This window comes from Netta rufina (genome assembly GCF_964035555.1).
Source record: "Netta rufina genome assembly, chromosome: 11".
Lineage (NCBI taxonomy): Eukaryota > Metazoa > Chordata > Aves > Anseriformes > Anatidae > Netta > Netta rufina.
The window spans coordinates 4,310,918-4,338,464 of NC_140134.1; the positions used below are offsets into that span (position 1 = coordinate 4,310,918).

The 27,547-nt window shown below is 35.4% G+C and overlaps 1 protein-coding gene across 2 annotated transcripts in view; it reads right to left on the minus strand.

Moving 5' to 3' along the window:
• Positions 1–27,547, minus strand: part of NEDD4 (NEDD4 E3 ubiquitin protein ligase) — a gene marked incomplete at its 5' end in the record, with an annotated part of 54,458 nt that overhangs the window by 12,700 nt on the left and 14,211 nt on the right. Inside the window, 13 exons of one of the 2 annotated variants that reach the window (XM_084293061.1) lie at positions 416–474; positions 565–619; positions 893–970; positions 2,124–2,330; positions 2,760–2,879; positions 3,514–3,579; positions 5,337–5,504; positions 5,646–5,763; positions 6,396–6,565; positions 7,430–7,532; positions 8,304–8,365; positions 11,096–11,146; positions 22,483–24,040. In XM_084293061.1, coding sequence (XP_084149187.1) covers positions 416–474; positions 565–619; positions 893–970; positions 2,124–2,330; positions 2,760–2,879; positions 3,514–3,579; positions 5,337–5,504; positions 5,646–5,763; positions 6,396–6,565; positions 7,430–7,532; positions 8,304–8,365; positions 11,096–11,146; positions 22,483–23,991 — 2,766 coding nt within the window. Of the gene's footprint in view, positions 1–415; positions 475–564; positions 620–892; positions 971–2,123; positions 2,331–2,759; positions 2,880–3,513; positions 3,580–5,336; positions 5,505–5,645; positions 5,764–6,395; positions 6,566–7,429; positions 7,533–8,303; positions 8,366–11,095; positions 11,147–22,482; positions 24,041–27,547 lie in introns of those variants that run through there. The other variant, XM_084293062.1, reaches the window with a different exon arrangement.

Consider the following 27,547-nt stretch of genomic DNA (forward strand, 5'->3'; position numbering starts at 1 on the left):
TCTATTTTCCATGGACAGAGAAGATTGTTTACATATGTGGGCTATTAATAAACACAGATATCAGTTGAACACTAAAACCCATCTATAATTATAATGTGTACCATCTTTGCAATTAGTCCTGGTAATTTTGCACTTCAGATTAAGTATCAAGGCTACATAATTATTTTTCCGTTGGAAATTAATTTCATTATTTTTACAGCCATTTTCTTGTTGAAATGATTTTTATTACTAGCATTTAAAGACCACTTCCACAAAAAGCCTTGTGAACAGTCTTTCAAGAAATAAAAATGCCTTGTTCAAATATCATGGAAGTTTTGTCTTCTAGACCAGGGTACCTGATAAATGATAAGTGTTTGTTTGGATTCTATTACGCAGTTTTCAAGAGTATGATTAAAGCTATGTAAACAGAACTTACTGGTCCAGTTATTGCCACATTCTGCAGTCGAGGATCCTCCCATTGTGTTTTCTTTGTATCTGCAAGGTATTTCATAATTTGTTACGCTAATTTAGGTAACATTAACTAATAAAATTATGAGTGGTAGGAAAACAGTACATTGTACATACTGTGGTTTATGAAGAATACTCTTCCATCTGTGTGAGTTCTCTCTTCCCAACCTGGCTGTAAAAAGGAGGCACTTTTAATATAAATTTCTAACCATACAGTTTGCATAGAACCCAGGTGATCTGCAGTTGTGGGGATTCCCCCTGTCCCACATTCCCCCTATTCTCAACAGTGGAATTCAAAATTTAGTGTTTTTTTGTTTGTTTGTTTGTTTTGTATGAAAAAAGCAGGCTGCATTTTTTCACGTACAAGTTTTGATAGTACTAGTTTAAACTAAATTGTTATACCTGAAAAACAAGTAAAATGTTTTGAGTAAAATGGCTTACTTACTGGTAATGGCCCTAGATCTACTGGATCTAAGGAAGTTTTTCTCCTCAGATGAGCAGGAATTTTCAGTCTTGGATCTTCCTTTGAAAGCAAAATAACAAGCATGTTAAAACTGTTTTGAGGTTTGTGTTGTTTTAATTTTGTTTTCCTCCTTGCTAATATTAATGTAAAGAACATGCCTATGACCAACAATATAATTCTTGCATATTCTACAGCTAGGCGATTCCCTGGGGATTCTCAGCCTTCTAGTACTTTACAATCATAATCTTTTACTAAAATTTATTCAAATTTTCTCACTTTTCTAAATATCAAAAATTCCCTCACTCAACTCAGTTTTCACGTAATTGAGAAAATTAATCTTTCCAAAGGCTTTCTGGGACATCTTGTGCTTTTATTTTATTTATTTAGTTAGTTAGTTTTTAAATTTTATTTTGTGGTTTGTGTTTTGGGGGGTGGGAGGAAAAATATTTGTATTAAGTGATGTCTTTCCATAATACTGAAAAAATTAACTTTCACTTTGAATCAGTTTCACATATTTCTTTATATTTCCCTTTCACCCAACAGTAATACTGACCTACTTTTCAAATGCTTAAGACAATCTAATAGCACTGACTAGTGGTATGCAGCGCCACTCCGTGGAACCGTAGCTGTACAACACCCTCATCCATATTGCAGCTGCACCTGACCTGCTTCAAGAATTCACAGAAATTTGCATTGTGTGCTATACTGCGTGCGACAGGCTCAAGGTAATGGATTTCTTGCTGGAAGATAAGTTTACAAATCCCATTTCTATGAACAGTGCATATAAGCTATCACAGTTCTACTGCTATAACAGAGATGTCATTTAGGAGATGCATCTGCAAAACTCATTCCCATACACGTTTTCCTCCTTCCAAGCTAAACTTTCAAGTGATAATACAGTCTGTAAAATTCATGATGTTCTACTCAGGAAAAGTATTTTAAATGACTTTGCATTTTTGTCACATATGCTCCTTAACAGAGACAGCACAGCTATTTTGCCTGAATGTGAGATGTCAGCCTCACAATACCATCTTCGCTGACAAGTCACATCCACATTCGTAGTTTTTTTTGTTTTGTTTTGTTTTTTAAATAAAAAAAGATGCCAGCAATGAAATCTTGACACTGAAGAAATCCACACAATCTTGCTGAAAGCAGCAAAACTTTGAACTGAAAGGAACTAGAATTTTGGTCCATGAAAATAATTTTCCATTACCCATGTTGTAGTTTTGGTGTTGTGGTCAATAAAGAATGGTCTCCCATTGGGTGCATGTCGAACTTCCCAGCCCTTAGGGAGAAAACCTTGCTCCATTTCAGGCTGCTGATTAGGAGACTGTTGTGGTAAATCACTTGATGTTGCTTGTGGTTGTCTTGCTACAGAAGTACTTTGTGCAGTTGACAACTGACTCGCTTCCACAGCAATCTATGGATAAAAGACAAAAAAACATAAGCCATTTAGGAGCAACGTATTTTTTCTGTTAAGGTACCAATATTTCTTGACTCATGAAAGCAGTTGCATAAAGCAAATGCCAGACAGTACACAGATTTGTTTATCAACAACATTAACTAACAATTACAGATAATGCGACCAGAGATAAAGTCTTCCAGGCTTCTCCAACAGCTACCACACTCCAGAAGGCTTTCCTGGTACATTAACTGTAGAGTGACTTGCTGTAAGTATTACTATTCCTAGATCTAGTTGCATTCTCTCAGATATTTTATGTGGTGCTTTATCATTTTATGCCTTTCAAATATTTTATTTCAAAGAGATCTCTAAACCTTACTTCTATTATGTAAGGCGTTTAAAAGGTTGCATGAGTGAAAACATTAATAATTAGAATACAGAAAGTACCTGTACAACTGGTTTTATCCAAGTAGTAGTTCTAGAATTGTGATCTATATAGTATGACCTCCCTTTTTCATCTTGTCTTTCTTCCCAGCCTGGGGGTAATCCAGACGAAGTAGGCAGTAACTAAATAGTAATGATAACAGAAGAACAATGGTTATGAAAACTATGAAACTGACTATGAAAAGGTTTTCCTCTACCGAATTAAACAAAAAACAAAACAAAACAAAACAAAAAAACAGTAGGCTCATGATTCACTATCAATTGGATAAAATGGAAGAGAAGTACTGAAATCCTTACTGAAGTATGAAGTGACCGAATCATTTTACTCATTTGTTTTTAATTCAAGCTGCTTATCTAAAAGGAGTAAAAGAGTAAAAGGATTCGAGGTTTAGGCATAGCTGATCCAGCCCAGTACTTCTGGCTATGAACTCATTGCAAGTTTGCAGTGTCACCATGAAAACGTAATAGAAGAATGGCGGTACAGCTCTTATTATAAAGCAAGCAATTTTAAAAACAAAATGTCATGGGAGGATGACTTCCTTCTGCAAGCTCAATTCATGCATTAAACTAATGTTAAACTGAAAACATGAAGTTGGAAGAAGGAAGCTTTACCAATGAACTACAATCCTGCTAGACTCTCATAATTGCAATTTGTACAGGACAGCTACCAGAAGGACGTTATACATAGCTAAAAAAAAGTTTTACATCCTCCAACTTCTGTGCTACACAAGCCTGTGTTTTTTGGACAATGACATACCACTGGATGTGCAGGTTGCTCTTCAACTCGGTATGTTTGCAGACTACCTCTTCTGCCAGAATGGTTCTTGAAGTATGGGAGAGAAATGACATGAGGTGTTACTGTAACTTTAAGGATGACAGCAAACAGTCAACAAGGAATATCACACTTAAGAATGTTATAGTTTTCATCTCGAACAAAGTGTCTGATTTGTTTTGAAACATCTATTTAACATTTTGTAAACTAATACAACATAACTAGAAATATTAAGTTCACAGTGTCTATTGTAACTTCAGAGAAAATTTTTTAAAAAGGTTTGTGAAACTTCTGAAAACAATAGCCATTTCGGCATTTAAAACATTAGTTACTTGCAACTAGTTTTACTCCAATTGAATTTACAATATAGAACTTAGTGCATTATCTTGTAGTAGACTAAAGCCTACAATACATGAGAGCCAACACAACTTTACAGAGAGCAGATTAAATCCATAGTAAGATATGAGAGTCTGAGATACCCACTTTCCAAGAAAGGTGATTCAATTCCTGTAGTTTGCATAGGCACATGCTTTTCTGCCTAGAGGTGTTTTTTAGATCTCATCTGCAACTGTACTTCATCTTGCTCCAGAAGTTCCAAAATTACTTAAAGGTTTATTCCCTATCAATGTACCCTTTTAGGATATATCAAAGAAAAGGCATGTTTTCAAATTTCTTTTTTGGGGAGTGGGGCAGGTGGTGGAGGTGAGGGGATGCAAGACTGTCAGTTCTAATTGGCTGTTGCAAATAACTTGAACATCTGCTTCGTCCTGTGCTTAAGCTACCCACCAAGCAAGCTGAAGTAATATTTTCCATAAGATTCTGAGTACACATCAAGTCTTGTTGCTCTCATTTTGCTATTGCCAGAAACACTGGAGACGCCTTTGCACAATCTCACACACACACACAAAAATTACCTTCAATTCATACTAGGAATGGCAATGTGAGCATCACAAAAACTGATGATTTCACCTCTGTAGTCTTTCCTCAATGAACAGTGGTTTTCTTAAGTCATGTATTTATATATATCAGTTTACAAGGCCGTTTGTGAGGTTCAAGTTTCACAAGACAGCTGAGCTTATTTAATTGCTTACTGCCACCAAAAAGACAAGTCTCGCTCCTTGCTGTATCCTCCTGCTACTTTGCCTTTGCTGGTATAGCATTTATTAGACAACCTAGGGTGCTGTTCCAGCTTGCTAAAACAGCAAAAAAACAGAGTTGGAGAGGAAAAGTGTTTTCTGCTGGTTTAGCCACCTGAATGGACCCACTAGGAGGTCAGACAGGTTTCACAGTTGGAGCAAAGGTTGTAGAACTGTAAGAGTGAGGTCCCCTTTTCACTGCTATGTAGTCCTCAGGTTTACTCAGCCCAGTCATAAAACTCCATTCCAATATTCATAATGAGAAATTAGTTATTTTTAAACTTGTCCTAGGGGAAAAAGTTAACAGTGCAGAACTATTCCCCTAGATATCAAGATAATCATACACAGCTTTCTTTATCTGTGCTTTTCAGCAGTAATCAACCCAGCACAATACTAGAATAAGAGCTAGATTTAGAAGCTGAAAAATAGCTGACAAATCTGTTTTAGTTTCAGGCAGAAATTCCTATTCCCTATAAGTGAAGTGGTAAACAATAAAATGGTTGCCTAAATGGGCTTCTATCGTAAAATCACTCTTAATTTCTCAACATCTGTGATAAAATTAAGTATATATTAATTAATACACAGTATTCATGCATCTACTTCTAGCAGTAGTAACGTATTGTGTAAAATATTCTAAACATTTCTATATGAACAACAAGAAAACGAATTTACCATGTAGGCTGTTGACTGGCCAGTAGCCGAACTTCCAGAGGTAGTAAGTCTGGTATTCAACTCTTCTGCAAGATGAGTCTGTACATCACAATTATTCTGTGGGAGAGGTATTTGAGGGTTCTCATTGCTATACATTGTTGCCTCATCTTCAGTTATAATTTCCCAGCTCTTTAAATAGAAAACAGAGGAAAAAAAAAACAAAAACATTTTTAAGAGTAGGTATAAGTTACTGATATTTAAAGCAAGTTTTTTGACTAAAGTTAAAAACCTACCTGCATTTCAGAAATATTCAGAAATATTTGTTTTTACCTCAGGGGAATCTCTGTTGTCTAGATTTTCAGTATCCTCTGATATCTGTCGCCGATGAGTGAATGCATGCTGGGCTTCCAACTGCATGTTACCCATATCTGCAACAGCTACATTGTCCCTATTGGAAAAAAAATATTATAATATATATATAATAATTATTATATATATATATATATAAAAATTATAACAATATATCATAATATAATAAAAATTATTATATATATATAATATATATATAAACACACACACACACATATATATATGTATCAGCATACATAATAGTCATTTCATCTTCCGAAAACGAAAACATACATTATAGTCATTTTGGAAGAAAAAAAGAGAAGCAGTCACGAGCTATACAGATTAATGTAATCTGTTTAAAGAGAAGTATTCATGTTGATAGGAAGCGTAAGTAAAACTAAAGAGCCAGATAGCATTTCAGGTATTGTTTTTGTAATTCATATGCTAAGGGACAAAATCTGGAGGGAAAAAAATAGAAGTTCTTTCCATTACTATGATTATGTCTTACAATTGTGACCAGTTCCAATTTGAGTATCAACTTCCAGAGAGCAGGAAGGGTGCTGTGCAGTTAAATTGACCACTAGTCAATGACCATTACACATCGGCTTGAAGATTAAAATGTCAAAAGGTCTCTACTAATTTTCAAGTTATATATTTTCCAGTTCCCCTTGCTTTCAGTGTAGACTAAAAATTAATATGAGGCTTGAATTTTCAGGACAAAAGGCTTACTGAGCAGTTGGTCTTTTCCACTGTGTTCTCCTGAATTCATGATTGACATAATAGGTCCTGCCGAGGATGTCTTGCCTTTCTTCCCAGCCTGAAGGCAGTGGAGGAGATTCCTGCTGCTGCTGTTGTGGCTGGTTAGCAGCATCCGGTTGGTCCAATATAATCCACCCAGGCTAAGAGGTACAATATTAACAACTTTTAATTAATATTGACAAAGTTGAAAAGTGTTCCAATTTATTAAGTCAGCACTTTTTTAAGGTGAAGTCCTACTATATCTTAGGCTCTTAGTTTCATTGTGTATATTTCTCAAGAAATGAGAGAACAGGTGATGTGTGCAGAAGTCATATTCTTAAAAATCAAATTCCTTAAACACATTAGCATTAGGAGTTCAGGAAAATAAACAGGATTCATGGAATACTGTTTTGTTTTTAAATAGATTCATACACATGCTGCAACATACTAGTCAGATGAGCATAATACTTTGTAACAGCAGAAGTGATTATGCTAATTAGAGTAATTTAAGGTCTTGAAAAGAGATCCACTGATCTAAACTGGATGTTCTTACTAGAGATTCCAAAGTAAAACAGTTAAGATCAGAAGTATGCCTATAAATGGGAGAAAGGTGAAATTCTAAAACAAGCAAGATGTCAGTGTCTGGCTGGCTACACTTAAATTAAAACAAAAGAACGTTAAACAGCAGTAAAAATAGTGGGCATTGATATTGCCATTAATTCTAAAATAAGAAAGGTTACATGGAAATATGGCAACACAGTATCAGAACAAAATCAGAAGTCTAAGGTGTTTTCCTTTTTAGATACACTGACAAACCACTCCTTTATTTAGAAAAGCTGCCATCAAAAAACCTATTTTATGCAGATTTAGAGCAAGATACAACCAATAGGATTTAACTGGTTTGTTTATAAAAATAATGTTTACAGCTTAGTGATTTCTAACATTCATTTTTATGGTAACTACTCTGACTGTCTGAAGACCAACCATTTGCTAGATTTCTCAGCAATAAATACATCTTTTCCCACCTCCAATTCTTCGGCCTGTTCTGTGGTTTCTTCTTCAGATCCGTTGCTTTTAGGTAGGTAAGTCATTTTTAATCTAAGGTGGCCTTTAACTCTTGACTTATGGCTGCAGGAGAGAAAGAAAAATAACTGTTCTTACTGTGCACTTGTGAAGTTGTTACCTAGGAATAAAATAGCTAAAGAAAACACAGCTGGAGGATTATTCTGAAGCTTCTCAGCACAAAGTTGACTTTATATAGTTTTTCTTCAAGTTCTGTAATGGTACCAAATTTTCAAAGCTTCAAAATACATTCAATCTAAAATCAAAAAATGCAGAATACTTTAGAATTACTATTTCTGCTAACAATGTGCCTGACAAAGATCTACAGATTCCCGTATCTTCTGATCTTATTTCTGAATTGGAAAGCAGTATCTGAAAAATGTTGACAAGCTTTTTATATATTTTTTTCTAACAAAGATTGCTATGAGTTCCTCAGATTTAAGGTTAAGAATATATATTTTTTTTAAACAAACATGAAGTGTGCAACACTTAACATGGAAGCATTACATATCATTTAAAAATTCCTTGATTCAAATCACAGGATTCTTAAAAGTGAGCAGCTTTTCAATTTGAGCTTTGTTATTTAAGGTCACATGAAACTGTATGTGAAACAGGCAAAGAGAGACATCTTTTAAAGGAAAGCAAGAAACAATTTCAAGTTCAAAGAGGATCTAAACAAATGCCTTTTAGTAGAATCACAAATATCTTGCCCCATTGATTTTTAAATTTCATTAATGAAAGCATGAAAACCTTGACAATATTTACGTACATACAAGAACTTATACAATAGCATTTTTTACATATGAAATTAAGAATTTTGAGGTGGTATTTACTTACCTTCTTGGATGAAGAACAAAATCCCTAAATGTATATGGTCTCTCCATACTTGGATTTTCTGTCTGGAATAAGAGAAGTTTTTTTTTTTTTAAAAATCTGTATCAAACACTTGTTTAGGAAAATTATCAGAAGTTTTTAATGACTTCCTTAAAGGCTGTGTAAGCTTTTACATTTAAAGTATTGGTTCAGTCAAAGTTCTGGCAATCATCAGCTTTAGTCTTCAGAATAAAGATAGATCCCCACTTCAAGAAAAAATTACCTTCCAATATTTCTAGCCACTGAAGCATTTAGAATTTTTTAGTTTCTAAAGCACAAGATAAAATAACTGTTTAGCCTTAAATTGGTAAATCCTTTCTCAGTTTCCATATTTAAAAGATCCACCATAAATTTTTTTCCTACCTCGGTATTTTCACATATGTTTAATACAGAAGAGATATGAAAAGCTTCAGGACTTTGATGAAAAAAAATCACAGATTAATCCACTCTGAGATCATCACTGCTCTAATTCATGAAAGTGAAGTTGCTCAACAGAAACAAGCACAGTGGTAAACAGACAATTTTAAAAATACATGTCCCAGGTCAACGTAGAGAAATATGCATGAATGACCATTAACCAAAAATATATTTATTTTTCTGGTTAATGTAAATATTAATATCCTAGCTGCTGTTCTAAAATTCTTACAATTTTTTTTTTTTTTTTTTTTTTTTTTTTTTTTTTTTTACAATACTGTGTATTGAGGAACATTTGGAAATCTCTTTTCTTGAATCAAAATGGATTTTGTTATTTCAGCTGTTTGTGAATTCTGGGGTATAACTCTAGACTCCTGTTAGTTAATACATTTTAACCATTTCAAAAAGTAATAATAGTTATAATAAGAGGAAATAATAAGAGGAAAAATAATAATAAGAGAAAAAACTGCACTTGCTATATTTGTAGGACTTACGGAAAAATGTTAGATTAAGGAATTCTTGAAGGCTGAACTGATTTCATAATGGTATTTTCAAAGAATGTCTAATGTGTGTCAATATTTGATTGGAAAGAGGCAAAATATTCCAGAATCTAAGGTTAGCCATTACTACATTAGAGATTTTAGAATTTTATTTGGAAAAGGCCTGTGTCTTTATCATGAAAGATGTTACGAAATGGAAATTTAACATTATTAAATTTTTACTGAATAGCTATTACATTGAACCTCAGAAAAATGCCACCTTGCATTACAGACTTCTTCAGTGTAAACTATTATTAATACTAAGATAAATACTTCTCTGAAATTAAAATGGAACTAAGCTGTCCTTTTTTTCCACTGCTGAACAGAACACACTAAAATACTGTGGAACTACATCAGATGAGAAAAAAGAAAAAACATTGTCTTCTAAATCTAAGTTATGTAATTACTTCTATGACTTGTCAAAAAGAAGAGTTGCCTTGGATTCAATACTAATTAGTCTTGGATTAATAGAGTTTGGTTTTGGAAAGATTAAATTAATACCTCTTCACTGTCTTACCATAGAAATGAGTTATCCTTTTAACATGTCCCTGACTACCAGCTCTTTTGAGTTATGAACAGTTGCGTTTGCATAGTCTCAAGGAAAATGAAACGGGAATCAAAACCACGTGCAATGATGAGTTTATAACAGACTGATAATTATTTATCTGATAATTTCATTTATCCGATAATTTAATTTATCCAAGATATATTTAGTTATTATGTAAATGAAAGACTGTTTCAAGTAAAACAAAATCACCTTATGCTTGGGCCAATAAAGTACATTAGATTTAGATAGCAAAACCAAGTAATTAAGAACCAGGAAGACGGAAACAAAGAGTAGACAGGGAGAAGTTGACTTTTAAGGAAGGTAAGAAAACAGACATGAAAATATTTAAGCGAGACTCTGTAAATTAGTTTTTGCTTAAAAAAGATAATGCACTGATATCCCCAGAAGTCTGTGACACTGCTGTCCAGCTTCTTAGTGGGAAGGGAAAGAAGAAAGCAGACAGTCCTGTGCAGAGGGGCATTATCATTAGTCTCTCCAAACTACCTGCCCTGAGGGAGAGCAGTTTGTGCGATCTCCCACCCCAGTTACAGCAGGTAGCAGGACAGATCTTTTACTACTCCTAACACGGCTCTTACTAGAACAAAAGGAGAAAATTGCTCTTGGAAAGTTTTTTTTGTTTGTTTTTTTTTGCACTAGAGTTGTTATCCTGTCTTTACATCAGCTGCTGATAAAACTGCTACTACTCTAATGTTTTGAAACCTCAAAAGAAAATGAAAAGTCTTACTTATTTTGGAGTTCTTGGTGATCTTCCTTGCAAATTAACAATGTGCTTTGCAAAAGGAATGCAAAAACAAACAAACAACAACAACAAAAAACTGTAACAAGCTCTATTTCCCACTTACCCTCTTGTGTATTTGTTTATGGGAATAAGGAGTATTAGAAGTAATTTTGCTTAAAATTTTAAGCAAGAAAAGTACTTTAAACAAAATATTTTAAGAAATGTTGTACTAATTATAATCTCTTCTTGGCTTTTAGACAGTTTAAAACTTTTCATTTTTATTCTTGAAAAAAACAAAAGCATTTTTAACTCTCATAGCAGCAGAAATCCTTATCTAAATACAAGGTAAACTTTTTGATAAATATCAGCTGTAAACACAGCCAGAACAAGAGAATTCAAGCACTTATATCATGAGTAAGGTTTACTTTCTTAGATAACTAAAACAATTGTTTACAAAATCACTTTTTCACAGTCTTAAAACAAAAATGAATGAATAAATAAATAAATAAATACAAACCGGTAACTGATAAAGAGGAATATCCACTTGTCCAAGAAAATCATCTCGAGTCTAGGGAAAATAAAACACAAGGAAAAAGCACAAAAACCTTAAAGTTGTGAAATATTTAAAAATACTGTTTCAACCCCCTGATAATATAGCAATGTTTTTTTTAAGAATTTCAAGACACTCTTGAAGCATAGACAAGAACACTTTTTCTGTGTAGAACAAACTCTGATTGAACCAACTCTCAGAGCCTTGGACAGTTCTGTCTTTCTCAAAATAAATGAAGTTTGACAAAGCTGGGGGTAGGGACTTGGATTTTATTTGTTTATTTAGATCATATGGAGTAGTGCTAATGAAACAGAAGAAGAGTTGTTCAGAGTCAGGACTGAGATCCTCAGCATCTTTAACAGAAACATCATTTTAAAGGGCAAAATGTAAAGGCACTTCCACTAGCTATTTCAAGTAAAATAACTGTCTTGTTTTATACTTAAACAACTAAGCATTTCTCACAGAACAATACAATTATTTACAGACCTTCCTCCTAAATTTGTTGCTGTACCATAAGCTTTTATTCTAACTCATCACCCAAGGATTTTGATGGTCTTCTTCCATAACTTTCCATCCCCAGTTTCCGCATCTCATTGAAATCTATTCCCTTTGCCTCAGGACAAAGCTGTGCATTTCACCTTTTTGCAAGCATGACTGTATTTTTAAGTTTCAAGACACAAACTCCCATCCAATTCTACCCAATCTTTTTGTCTCATTGACTGCATTCTCCATTTGAACATCTGGCTTTAAAGAATATAGGTGTTTCTCCCTTAATCCTTCTAGTACCTCTTTTCTTTAGGTCTGTTGTCCCAGGTTTACCCATTTCATCTTTAAATTGTACGTGTATGAGTAGAAACAGTGCCTCATACCTGTATGAGTTACTTGACAATACTAACTTAAAGCCTTAATTTTTATACCTCCCATAAAGCACAATATGCAACTGGACTGCAGAGCTTATCATACATATCTCGCATGCCAGAAATCTACAGATACGTGCTATAAATTTAACTTAAGGTTATATACGTCTCATATTCAGATGGGAGGGAGAGGAGGGAGAACAACCAAACACAAAGCAGAAGTAAATTGCTTTTCAGTTCACAAACGGGTTGGGTATAGAAAGCTACAACAGGTTTTCATACCAGAGGAGTCTGAAGCTTCCCTGACCGAGTAAAGGAAAATTTTCTGTATTATTACAGACCACAAGCTTCTGGAAAAATATAGCTATCATTTCTGCCTATGAGTTTCTTTTTAAAATGGCACAGCACATACCTTAGACACGTTAAAAGACTTAGTATTTGTAAAGTTCTTGGCAATCCTCAAGTGGAACAAGCCGCTCAAATAAATTACTGGAATGTGGGACAAAAGTCTGCTGCATTTTAGAAAACCGCAGAACATTGTGTTTGTTACCAGCATTATTTTAGTACAGGCTCCTGCTATTCACTTTATTATTCTGCTGTCTCTCCTGCTATTTTTAGTAGAGCTAGCCTCGATAACCAACCTTTAACAGTACTTTCTCCTCCAGCCAGCGAGTAAAATCCTCCAGCGGAGATTTTTGTTGACCTCCAAACTACTAATGCATAGATCAGATAGCAGGAATGCTCTGAAGCAGAGTGCCTCGCTGACTAACTGCCTTCAAAGAAGTGCCAAAGAAGCTTTGAAACAGACATCACACACATTAACAATTAAATGTCAATGGAGTTGAAACTGTTTGGATCTGTTTCGTGAGAGCAGGCATCCCAGTTTCTTTAGGAAAGACAAGTGGGCCAGTTGTTCTTGTCAACTTTTAACTTCTTGACAGCCAGAGAACTCAAACTTTCCGCTTGCCAAACCGTAAGTGCATAAACCTCTATTAATGATATATTACATTAACAAAGAGGCCTTTCATTTTACTGATTCAGTGGTTTAGTCTATAGAAAGTTATTAAAAACATGCAAGGACAGACAGCTGCTATATACAATACATTTGAAGAACTCTAATGCAATGCCAAAGTGAGTGCTCACAGAGTAAAAGCACTGAAAAAGTAATCCAGACACACCTGAAGTCCAAAATTCATTCCTATCTATTTTATAAATATACACACACACACACACCCCTAATAAGCCTTAGCACTTAAGATGCTGGATTTTTTTCCTATCATAAATTGGATACAGATTTTAAACTGCTACCAGACGTGATTATCTGAGTGTCCCAGTGTCATCGTACTGAGTCACACATTAAAGAGCAATACTTAGAACATGACCATGATTTATCAGGTTTGAGCAGTTATCCGAATTTCATGCCTTTCTTAATTGTTGGATTCATCACAGTGCCATGTGAAACAGCTTTTGTACAAGACCATGGTGTTGAAATAACATTTTCTCTACCAACTTTTGTGATTACGTTTTTCTTGGTATTAGTGCATGAAGCATATTCCCACTCTTTTCCTGAGCAAACAGACAACTAGTTGTACATGTTGGTCTTCACACACAAATCTACAGCTGTATGGGAAAAGGAGAAAATACACAGCTTTTATTATACAGAATATAAAGTGTCAATTCAAACTGAAAAAACAAACAGTGATCCAGACTATCGCTGCTTAAGAAAACAAGAGCTCAATAGATCCCTTATAAAACCAACATTCTTCTTGCTTAAACACTCAAACATCAATGTTAGTTACAAGCTTGATGAGAATGAAAAAACACTGAAAATAAAAACAAACTTCCCCAAGCTACACTAGCAACTTCAAGTATTTTTCTTTTCATGCTGCCTGCCCTGACTGTATTATTTAGCTATCTTGAACTCTAAATAAACAGAATTGAGCTTTTTTTTTTTTTTTGTACAACATACAACTCATCACAGGAAAATAGACATCTGTACCTGTATTTTTATGGGGCAGAGGTAGATGGTGAGGAGAGATTTTTTTTCTCCACAAAATGCAGGCATCTCTTTTTAACTGGCCTTTATGATCAAATACAAGTTGCCAGTTACTGAGGTATAAGAACCCACTGGCATTTTCAAAGAAGAGATAACAGCTAGTGTTAGATAGATGGTTATTACACAACGTGTGTTTCTGCAGGACCTTCAGCCCCACTGGCTGCTTCCAGAGAAAGGTGTCAGCATAACATGCCTCAGCAGTTTTACCATCTGTTTAACAGACAGCATTTAGAAATGACATGAGTTATTTTCACTAATTCTCCCTCGCCTTTAAAGATATTTTCAGAGAATTCCTGCTCCACAAAGACCAGAGCAAAAATATCATGTTTCTCCATTTATAGTTTATACTTCTTATACAGCACAAGTACTCTATAGGTAGATTCCTTGAAAGTTCCTATTTAGCCTACAGGTATTTTGACACACCATTCATACTACTCCGTTCAGCGTTTGCTACTTGAAGAACCTGGGCTTGAATTAACAAAGTAATTCAAGATAGGTTTGGGTGGTTTTTTGGTGTATGAGAACTCATTTTCACATGGGTCACAGGAAGATAATTTCATGTCTAATATAACTGAAGCATACTTAAGCACAACATAAACAAAGAACAAGTCAAAACCTAGTGAAGGGTGTGTTTTATTCATCAGGAATTTGAGTTGGTTTTATGGAAAGATGTGCCAAATAAGCTACTATATAGAAAAGCAGGAATATTACAGTTTATAACTGTCAAGAGCAAATCCAAATTTGCCCTTCTGTATTCAAGCAGCTAACGCTTTAAATAAGCATTAAAAAAAATCAGAAAACAGTACCAAAAATATTTGATAAGTTACTACTTTGACAAGCTGCTTCTCATATCAAGTCAACTTTATAATAGTATAAAAAACATAAAACTTTTGCATCTATTTGTGGGAGATTCTGTGCCAAGCCTTATGACTTCAATTAAAGGTTGAGAAAAACACTTGTAGTGACAATTACAGGTGCACTTTTACCTGCACTAATTAACAACATAAAGGTTAAAACACTTAAAACTGTAAAAACCTATCAAACATTTAAATGCACGTGTGATTTTCTTCCTGGTTTGATCTGTTTCTTATTTCAAATGTCACAGATGTTAATCACACTGGCTAATAAATACACTCGTACACTTAATACACACAGTACACTTTTTGTTATTCAGCGCAAGAAACATAATAAAACAAAATAAAATTGGGGGGGGGGCCTCTCCCAAGCCTAAATCTACTGCTGCCAACCCCTAAACATAGTCCTCAGATGACCTGGCAACAGCAGCATTTACTGTTTGTCTTAAGCTGTGCTATGCTCAAATTAATAAATCCCATCAGGCCTGAACTGTCCTGCCCAAACTGACCTTGGATGCCTCAACCTCTATGACACAAACAACCCACCTGCAATCATTTCTACAACAAGAGCAGTGTAACAATTTACTTCAGATCAGCTCAACAGTTCTTATGAAAGCTACTTGACACTTCCCACATGAGATAGTTTTCAGAGGCCTATAATTTGCAGATGTTACCCACTTAGGATATATTCTTTCTATTTAAGTATTTGTTATTATTATTCCTAGTAAGTTTAATTTGGAACAACAGCAAACACAACAAATAGCTAAGGCAGAAACTAAAAAAAAACAGTAAGCACTGTTCTAAGTTCTGGAAACCTCTCTGGGACGCCGTGCTTTCATGTTACTGAATGCAGCCTTCTCCCTTATGCCACGAAAATCAGGCTGCCAGAGAAGCCATGCAGGTCTAGGAGAACTCAGTTCTGCTTCCTCTCACATTCCTCTGCTTGAGTTGCCATAGTGTCCCATTTGCATTTTAATATGCCTTATCCTCAATGACTCCAGTTAAAGCTTGAATATCATTTCAGCCAGGAACTTGCTGATGTCCTCCTTAAATTCTGTTTGCTTGTGCTCCAGTCAATACAGCCCAAAGCAGCCCTGGGTCTTAAATGATAATTGCATCCATCTGCAGACTTGCAGTTTACCTTGAACTGCCACAATGCAACAAGAGCGAGTGATCTCTTAAAATGTGGACGATTACGGATCCATAAAATAGCACTGAAATGAGCTACAAACATTTTGCTGGCTGCATTCCCAAAGCAGTGCGTTCTGTTCGTCACAAGGAGCAAGGAAGAAAGTTCATTTGAAACAGACACTTAGCAGAAATGCAGGGCAGTCCCCTTCAGACAAGGGTAAAAGGCAAGTTGTAAGCTACTGACTCGCTTGAAAATGCCAGTCAGCTTCACTTGCTTGCTCAGTCTGTGAAATTCATTCACTTACAGAACACAAGGAAAAAAAAACGTGTTGGAACACAGAAGAAAACTCTCAGCCCAGGCTGATGCGAGAACTTTAAAGAGCATTTCTACCATTTGATCCTAGGCGTCTGCAAGGGCTGGGCGGCACCAAAGAACCCAGGAGTCTGATTAATGTTACGTAGCCTTGTATCCTCTCCCTAGCAATGGCCAAGAACAGATGCTAAAGGAAATAAGAGCAGCATGTAAGAGTAGTACTTCCCCCAATATATCCTCCAGGTTCAAGTAGTTCATCAGGGACATTTTCTATATCAAGAAAGCAATATATTTTGATGGACCTTCCTTCACTTGAAATCCGTTTCTTTTTCGATACCCATAACTTCTTGCAAAAGCAACTCAGAGAATATATTTACGATACGAGAGTAAATTCCCTGTTAATGTTCACCTCCCCTGAACTATAACTTTACTAAACACCCTTTACATCATTTCTCCCCTCCCTCCTCCAAGCTGAAAAGCTGTTGGTCTTAGTCTCCTCACAGAAAACTTACACCAATCTTGTGACCTGTATTTTTCTAGTAGCTAGACATGCTTTCTGAAAGAGGATGACCTGAAACTTGTATATCATACGTAGATTTGTTCAACTCCATAACAGTGTTTTTAATTTTTTTCCTTTATTCCTTTCCTAACAAAAATGAACATTCGATTTGCCTTTAAGCTGTCAAGAAGACTTGAGTTGACATTTTCAGGGAGTCATTCACCACGACATAAAATACTTCCTGACCAGTATGGGAGACCATTACTGTGCATGCATCATTAGCTATTTTCCCTGTGTGCATTACTCGGCATTTATCAACACTGATTTTCAAATCATCCACTCTGTCTAGTTGCTCACTACCATAATTTTTATTTTTTTGTAATTTCAGAGCTGACAATTTAATTCTCACTTCTGTTTCTTATCTTTCAATTACCTGTTACCAGTGAGGAAGCATTTTCTACACTTACGCCTTGAGACTATTTTTCAGAACTTCTACTAAGGGTTCTCGGCAAATATTTTGAGAATTTAAGTGTCCTGTATTAATCAGATCACTCATTTTCCTATGTTGCTGGGTAGTTTTATCTGTGAGACGTAGCTTCCTTTTATGAAAGCCAAGCTCGTTCTCCCTTCCCTGTAAACAAAAAATCCTGTCACACCTAACGAGCCTATTCTCTATATTCTTCCTTCCAGACTGGCACATTGTAATATGCTTGTAATTCCCTTCATTTCCCTTTCAGTCACTTAAAAACACTGGCCACCCTCCTTCAGTAAGACAACCTAATAGATCAAAAAATATCATCGTTAGTATTTTAATAATTTTCTAGTTCACCTTCTTGACAATTCTTGGACGAATACCTGCAGGTACAGTTCGCTTTGTTGTCTGATGCCATAATGCTTACAGAGACTGATTTCTACATCGCATTTTCCAATAAATATTGGGTTAAAAACATGTGTTGTGGTTTCAATTTCTCACAAAAAGTGAAAGTGATGTACCACCAAACATCGACATCAAAACATAGCATTGATCACAGTCTCGTATCTGAAAGCCTCAGTTATTTGGCTAGTCAGGATTGAAGGGAAAAATGTCTCTGTCTTCCCTTGGGAGTAAAGTTTTACTTTATAACACACTCTTTATTTTCAGTAAGCCTTAGAGACAGTAACTATAGCTTATGGCTATATTAAAGAAGCCACACTATGAATTTTTTCCCCACTCTTGTGGTAGATCAAAAGGACATGAATCAACCTGAAGACTGGGTAATTAAAAATTTATACAGCTGTTTCAGGAGCTCTGCTCCACATGGTTTTGTGGTTTTAGTCTTCCCTTTGGTTGGCATATGAGAAACCTACCCCAACTCAGTTCAATTGCAGACTATAAACAGAATGAGGTTAATTATAATTTGTGCAGAGCACAAACAAGAAAAAAATCCTTTTTAATATGTACATGTAATTTTCACTGCTGACTAAAAAGCTCTGGAGCTTTAATGTACAGAGTTATTAAAGTATTCTGCTAGAGCCAAGACAGTATTGTTTTCAGGATGACAATATCCTGAACATTACACATGGTTCATCACTGCCAAATGGAACTTTTAGTTCTCCTCGACTGAGCTGATATCCCACAACACAGAATGGGCAATAGGCAGCCCAGTAGCACGATCCTTCAAGATGTGCAATTCTGAACAAGATGAATGTGATTAGGTGAGAAGGTAATCAGCACATAACAGTATAAAGAGAGATTAATTTGTGCAGAAAAGACAACTCCAAGTCAAGGAACTGGCTGATGTAGTTGCCAAGCCACTCTCCATTGTATTTGTAAAGTCCTGGCAGCCAGATGAAGTTCCCCATGACTAGAAAAAGGGAAACGTCACAGCCATTTTTAAAAAGGTACGAGGTAAAACCATGGGAACTACCAACCTGTCAGCCTCACCTCTGTGCCTAGGCAGATCATGAAACAGAGCCTCCTGGAAGCTATGGTAGAGCATATGGAAGACAGGGAGGTGATTCGAGGCAGCCAGCTGGGCTTTCACCAAGGGTATGTAATGCTATCTAATGGCCCTCTGTGCTGGAGCAACTGATATCAGCTACTTGTACTTTTGCAAGGCCTTTGTTTGACACAGTCCCTTGTCTCTAAATTGGTGAGAAAGGGATTTGATGGATGACTATTTGGTGGATATAGAATTGGCTGATGCTATTCAAACAGCATCTCCTGTTACAAAGCGAAATGTAAAGTTCCAGAACCTGATGAGAATAGCTGAAGAATTACAACTTATTTTTTTCACACAAATCTGACAATATAAAACAGTTTTGTTTTTTAAATCAGTTCTAATTTTTTTCTTCAATGTGAGTTTCATTCAATGAAGACAAAACTTCAGCAAGACTACTCGTAAGCAAAAAGATAATTCTGTTAATTGTGTAAGAAATTATGTTAAAGACATACAGTTACTAACACATTTGCAAGTACATTTATGATACGCACATCTTCTAACCAGCAGTGATACTGATTTGGAAGGAAGTGCTGATATCAACACGGATGTCACCATAATAGCGTATTTGTGGAAGAGATTAGTATAGCTTTTTTTTTTTTTTTTCTTGTTTCAGAAAGTTTGTTCATGGCCAACAAGAAGTGGAACTGTAGCCACTGCCCTTCTGTACCTCCTCATGTCTGCATATGCAGCATGTAACCTGGTCCCTTACTCAGCCCTACCCTCCCAGTTCACACCATTGACATCAAAGTGCTCTAGCTATAGATTTACATCCACCCCAAGAGACATACGCACTGAAAAAAACACATTGAAAACATATATACAAAGTCAAGGGCAACTGTCAATGATGCAATCATGCACTTGTATACCTCTTCCTCCTGCTTTGCATAAGCGAAATTCCACTCCCTACTGCAGAACCTATTCAACATATTTCAAGTGAAGATCAGCAGTGCCATGCAAGGCCATCACCATTCCCCGTATTTTTTAACTTAATTAAAAGTAATCCAAGGCCAGTTGTCACAGAAATTATGTTTTGATTTTTTGATTTTTTTTCTCTCTCTCTTTTTTTTTTTTTTTTTTTTTTTTTTTTTTTTTTAAGTGAGCCTTTAACAAGCTGTTGATTATAGAAAGCAGGAAACCTGATACCGGGTGGCTGAAGGCTAGTAGCTAGGCACATAAGAAAAGAATGCTTAGACCTTTCACTGCTTCAGACTCTGCAGTCTGTGACCAAAGCACTGATTTGATTTCATGCCTGCTCTGTACAGATAGCTGACATTACTAAATGCTACTCCAGTATCAACTTGTTAAATTTGAACTCAGACTCAGCATATCAATATACTAGGCCAGACTAACTGGAGTCAAGAGAAATATTTTGGGAGTTGTTTATTTTTAAATGAGTCACAACACACCATGATAATTAATTGGACTACATAATTAAATGATTGCCGTAGAACCTATTATATTTTTCAAAGGCTGTAACAGCAAACACAAAAATACTTATCTAGTTTATTCTGGTGAATTACTGAACTGCCATAAAGTCACTATGGCTTTTGCTTGGTTTGGTGGGAGAGCCTTTAAATTTTTATTACATAGGATATTGTACAAAAACTGATTTTACACTAAGATTGATAAGGGCCACTTCAAGAGCGATATGCTTCTGTGCCTGTCAGAGGAATCCAAAACAAACATAGTACTATAAAACCTTTAGTGTCCAGTTTTCTGGTATCAGAAACCTTTTTAATTTGTATGTGGTCACGGGACAAATCAAATATTTGGCACAAACCAAGTATCTGCAAATGCATGAAAGGTACAACGTAACCACAACAATTTGGGATTCAGACAATCTTTATGTTAAACAAACAAATAGAAAAGACTCACCTCTCTCATTTTCTACATGGAAGATAAAAAAAATTTAAGAAATTGGTAAGGTTAAAATATGTTGCCACATTAGCACAGCAAAGATGCTCTCCTATAACAGGAGCATGCTCTAAAGTGCTTAAAAAGTTAAATTTAGCCTAGATTTCATGATAATACACTGTGAACACCACTACTGGGAACTGACACAAACCTGTCAGTCCACTGAGCTATGAGGTTCTCTGGAAATGTTTACTAACAAACTAATCCTGAACTTGGATTCTAACTGGACGGAACATAATTAAATTCATTCAGTATTTAAGCATTTTGTATTTTACATATCAACTACTGACATTAAACACAGAAGCTAGCAGTGAAATGTACTTGAAGTGCATGACTCAACGTTTTCCATTCTTTTTTTTTTCTTTTTTTTTTTTCTTTTTTTTTTTAAGAATAACTAGGTCCAGACTACTTAAAATGTCATAATCTGTGCTTATTGTGGAATTTGCCATTAACAGTTGGATTTGGGGATGAGGAACTGCCAAATAATATACATAGTGGTTACTTGTGATCCACCACAAGCTTTAAAATGAAGCTTGAACTGAAAACACAGTTCTATAAAAAGAACATGTGTTTGTTTGTTTTTTTTTTTCTTTTTTCCATAAAGCAATACACAACTTGAAAGAAGCCAAAAAGAATAGAATCATCAGGTACTACTCTAACTAAAGGCAGTGACAGAATGAAAATTGCAGGGTATTATCTTCAAGGTAATACAATTTCTAGTTCAGAAAGGAGATGTCACTAATATAGAACTTTGGCATGAATCTCGTTGCTTCTACAAGTAAATTAATTAAACTACAGTAATTCTAACTCATGGAGAATGAGGTCTTAAAACTTGAAATAACTTTCGTAAATATTAGTTGTTGCTCTTTTATCAGCATTCATAATTAAAACCAATAAATAATATTCAGGTTGTTCATATCTTCACAATGTTATTTGAACAAATTCTAAAATCCACATTTCACATGGCTTATACTTCACTAATATAAACTGCTTCAAGAGTTAATAAGAGCAAACACACTTCTGAAGTTTAGTTGGACATGAGTTTCATTACCAAAAAAATATATTTATCTAGAGCGAAGTACTATAATTTGGACAGCAATGTTGTTGGGAGAGGTATTAAGTTACAGTGTACTGCTCAGACTGAAGTAGTGGTTGGAGGAAAAAAAAAAAAAAAAAAAAAAAGGAAAGGAAACTCTGAAAATTCCTGTGGTTCAGGGTGTATACAGAAACAAATGGTATTTACAGTTTCTCTGCTCAAATATTACTTATCTTTAATTCTATATAGAGTGAACTGTACTGTAAAATAAAGCCTATAAGAAATAAACCTGAAAGTCTCTAATCTACTAATTTTTACCCATTTTATATGCAATTTTAATAATTATTATTATTAGGCAGTAAAGTTATGTATTTAAAACTTTACAAAACTGAAGTTTAAATACCTCCAATGTCTGAATAATTAGACAAGAAAATCCCTTCATGTTATGTAAGCTGGAAATTATAGTTTATAATACATGTTATATACAGGTATTCCACAGACCTATTCACCAAAGGAGTACCATAATCTAAGACACAAATCTAAAAAACAAGATATAAATCATATAAAAAATAACTCCCTAATGATGACAGTTTGACACCATTAGGAAATTCTGAAATAGCAGTGCTAAACCTCGATTATGGATTTTATTATTTTCCAGTTAAATTTCAGCTGTAAAGTACTGTCAGATTTTCCTATAAACCAGAACACTCACCTTATGGGGCCTCCACAAAGAAGTGCTAGATATTTCCCTTTTAGAGGTTCCATATCTTTTGTTACCACCACTTGTTTTTCCTTCATTCCCAGGCTTGAACTGTATATGCAACTGAGACGTCCTTGCACTATGACACTTGTATTTAAGACTGGATAAACAGCAAGAAACTTTTTGACGTGATCCTTCCAATGAAACACTTCTTTGCAAAACATGGTGGGTTTTGCTCGTCTGTGCATTTGGTCTTTCCAGTTGATTTATATTCATCTGGTATTCTGAATCTATTTTTGAGGGTAAACATGCAGATGTGCTACGTGCCAGTTTTAAAGGAGGGTATTTTGCACTGGAGTTCAGATTTAACTCTGCACTGCAACAGCCATTAACCATTTCACTGCTTGATGCAAATGCTCTTTGAGTCAGATGAACTGAAATACAGGAGAAGCCACCAGCTACTTCTTCACAAGTTGCCTGCTCAGAACTGTTCAGAATTTTACTTTTGTCCTGTAATGATGTATTCAAGGAAAGCGGTCGAACATCTCTAACTTCACCAGAAGAGCAAACTGTTTTAGACAGTCGAAGTCCATTGACTGCTGTTGAAAGGAAACCCTTGGAAATGGTTTGATCTTCTTTATGTGATGGCTCACTAGGAGAAATAATTAGTTTATGTGATGTCTGATAGGCACCTCTGTGTGGCAGCTGACCTGAGGTTATGGGAGAAGCTGGGGGAGTACTGGAAGGACTCCTAGGGAAAATTACCAATGATGAACACCGCCGCAGTGGAATTTTAGTTTTCTTCCTCACTGACAAAACATCTTGGTCAAAAGTAGTATTACTTCTACACACTTGTACTTCTTCCTGAGGTGAGTTGTTTCTATAGGGATTACACTTGCTAGAAACATTTCCATATGAAAAGTCGCCATGAACAACACCGCTACAGTAAGTGCCATCGCTCGTCGAAAGAGTGCCACTACCACTGTCACTGATGACACTGTTACTGTATGAACCTCCATCACTCGTGGTACTTGTACATGATCCATAGTCACTGCCAGCGCTGCTCAAGGATCCATTGTCACTGGCTGCAATACTGCTAAGACTGCCACTGCATGCAGCGCTATTGCTCAGATGGCTGTCATTAGCTGGATGATCAACCACAATTCTAGTGCCACAACTTCCTTCATTCCCAATACTGATGAATGAAGTGTCTTCGCCATCACCAGACCGAAAATATCCATTATGCTTTCTAGACTGTAGAGAAATATGCAGTGAGGTGCTCTTTTTTTTTTGCAGTGAAGAAATATTTGCCTTTCTCTCTTGATTAATTATTTGCTGCATTACAGGTGCACAAGCAACTTGTCTAGGAGTCAGGTTCATTTGTGCAACATTAGGTTCAGAGTTCTGTATCCTTTTGAAGTACATCCGATGGTTACTATCCAAAACATCTTCGGAGGTTTCTGATAGCGGATCTGTGTTACTTCTTTGAGTTGCAAAATGCAGTCTTAACCGTCGTGCCATTTGTTCTCATTTCCACGCATGTTAGTGAATGAAAACCAGAAAAATCCTTCAACGGGAAGGCTACAGGCAGCTGCACAGAACCTAGAGCTAGTACATCACAACAGTAAAAGCTCATAGAAGTAGCAAGCTTTGTCCTAATTTCTACAAGATACTAGCGTTAAAAAAAAGACTGTACCTCTTGAAATAAGTCAGCCATTCGTTGAACTGCAGTTTCTGGACCGTCTTTGATTGCTCGTAGTCAGAAAGCACTCATTTATAAAGCACTTATGTTCCAACGACCTCAGCTGCAACACACTGACAAACACTACCAACCTTGTTTCAATTATACTTTCTGTAATCTGCATAAATGAATATAATAAACTCCCAGTATTTTCAAGTTTAAAACAGCAACGCCTGCTGCAGCTGCACTAGCTGAGTCAATGTGTCCGTACTTTCCTCAGCAGCGTATGACTACTAATATTTTTACCCGTAGGTTTAGAATTACAGGAAGTTGGTAGGAATGAAATCCCATATAATTGAGTATCAAGTCTAGGATTGAATTTCCAAATAGTAACCATGCTAGCAAACTGCTGAGGTCTGACTTATGCATAAACCAGGGAAATAACCCTTCTCCCCTAAAAAAAATAAAAGTTTTTCTACTCTATTTAAATAAAACTTGAAAGAAATCTGACATTATCTAACAATCTACATGTTGTTAACCAATCACAGTTTGTAAAGATTTGCACACGTTAAAAAGCTCTCCTGCCAATTAGTTAATATTTTTTAGGGAGATGCAACTGAATTAGAAACAAGTTATCCTGATTAATAATTCAGCACTGACTTTCAGCCTACCATGTTAAATAATATTTTAACCTTTCCAAATTACAGCCGTTAAAGGTAGAAAGAAATAAAAATATTCTTGCAAGCTACCATCTTGTTTGCTTGAAGTCCAGATTAAGTGAACATTCATTACTGTTTGATAATGACATGCAAATATATGGCCAGCTACATAAACTACGAAACACCAAGAGAATTACGTACTAGGATAAATATGGTTACAGAGCACAATTACAAAAGAAACCTATTCTGTATATTATAAACAAACCACTTCATATATTCATAGCTAACTACTAATTTCTTTTCCAATAAAATTACCAAAATGAACAGCACAAAGAAATGAATATATTGTCAACTTTTGTAAGAATAATGGTACTGAGAATTCCTACAGATGTTTCACTGTCTTATATTATCTGAAGAGGTCCTTTGCTGGCATCTAGTGGGACTTTTGAAAAAACACAATCTTACTGTTAAGTGTATTTTTTTGTGTTTTAAACATATTTGGTTATGAACGTACTTTTGAACACAGAAGCCATATATGATGCAGTACTAAATGCTACCACACTAACATGAAATTACTTAGTGCCGCTGAAAAAGTGCAAACAGAAGAGAACACTAGGCCATTTATACTTTTATAGGTCATACTACTAGATTTTTTTCTGTTCCATATTTATTTAACCTTTGCTGTATTTTAAGCTAGAAGGCAATAAAATTAACATTTAAACCTCCTTCCCAAATAAGAGCCAAGAATTGAATTCACAGTACTCTGTTTGCAAGCAACAAATTTGTTTTCTAATTATACTCCAGGGCTTACTTAACCTCCATTACCTGAATTCCATGATTAGAATGCAGCAGTAAACGAATACTAGCTTATTCATAAAAGCCAACAAATACAATACTTCATCTATTTCATTATGCTTCACCAACTGGACTTCTTCTAACGTTATGTGCTGGAGAGGGGTTGGGGCAGGAAGGAAAGTCAAACACCATAAAACCTTTCTTGGTCACAGATTTTAAAAGTCACATTTGAACTACAACCAATATACTAGAAAAAAAAAAAAAAAAGTGTGCACATGCTAAGATGTGTGAACGAAGAAGAAACAATGCAGTTCTTAAAGCCCCTTTCTGTCCTGACAACACATTTATTAGCAGCAGTTTGTAGCATGCTAGTGTGATGCACAACAAATTGCAACAATTTTATTAGATACAATACTTTCAGTAAAAAAAAGCAACATTTTTGCCCCCAACAGATAATCTGATTTTTTTCCCCCCCAATTTTCCCGAGAAATCCGTAAGTAAATGATAAACTGACATATTTTGGCAACTCGGAGTTAAGATTGCAACCACATTTCTCAGCATGTCATTTTTCTTTAGCTATGATTTTGCAGGTATAACCAGCCAGCTACAGCTTCCTTAATCGCTCCAGAAATGACTTCTAAATGCAACATTCTGTCCTACTGAATTAGAGTTGACATAACAATAATAAATAAATAAATATTAATAAAAAAGGAAGGACCTATAACCCCATGCAAATCTTAATATTATTTAGCTCTTCATTACCAAATAACATAGGCTCTGGTACTTCATTTGAAATATGCAGAGCTGGGACAAGTTATTGTAAGACAGGAAAAGACTTCAAGATGTCAGCTAGGTCCTGCACTGGCCCATCTCATAAACGATCTCATTCTCCTTCCTGACTGATTTTTCTAATGTGCTTTTAAAGACAGCTCTAACAGAGCATTCCACAAACGGGTCAAGCCATTTATTCTACTAATGGCTTGCATCAAGTCAGCAAAACAAATCAGTTTCCGTGTTCCCTTAATAAATCAGATCCAAACCAGGTGATTTTTGACAAGTCTTAAAGCTAGTACAGAAAGATGTTAAATCACCAACAATTGGAGTCTTAATTAATGTTGCAGGACTTGGAATTGAAACAGGACTTTGAAGAGTTTTGAGCCCAGTTTTCAGGAAAGCAACATTTCTTAAAAGCATAACTAAGATTTCAAGGTTCAATTTCTACCCAAAAGTCACCAGGAATAAAAGCACACGGGACAAAATTCTACAGAGGAAATCACCCATTAGGACAGTCTCACAGCTCTAAAAGAATTCCATCAGCTTGCTCACATCTAGATTTTAAACAGTCATCAAATAGGCAGAAGAAATGCTGCTTAATACTCAAGCCAACTAAAATCATGAAAGATGAAACACCTTTTGATCATAGGTACACATCCTAGTGAAAAAGCACAAGGCACCCATAATTTATGACATGTGAAAATAAATTAATGGAAGTGGGGGAGTCTATCAATCCCAAACTCTCACAGCTAAGGCAACGATATGACTGACTTAAAGTAGTTCAAGACACGTGGGACAGAAATTTAGTCTTCACCACAAAAGAGGAAGCTAAATAGAAATAGGGAGGCAGCCTTTTCCATTGACCAAATGATGAGATGGGAAAGAAAAAAAATACTGTTATTGTAGAACTATACAGTGACTGATTAGGGCATGCTGCTTTGATCTCTAAATGCAGTCACATGTAGGAAACAAAGCACCTTTTCCAAGTTGATCCAGTAAGATGTTTTTTTTTAAAAAAAAACAAAAAACAAAAACAGGCCAAACAGCTCATCTACTTTAGATCAGAGAAAGAACGGTAAGGAATTGAGAAAGAACGGTAAGGAATTTTCTTGGTCAAAACGAAAAAGAAAACATTGGCCTTCCCAAAATTAGGGATCTGATTTTCTAT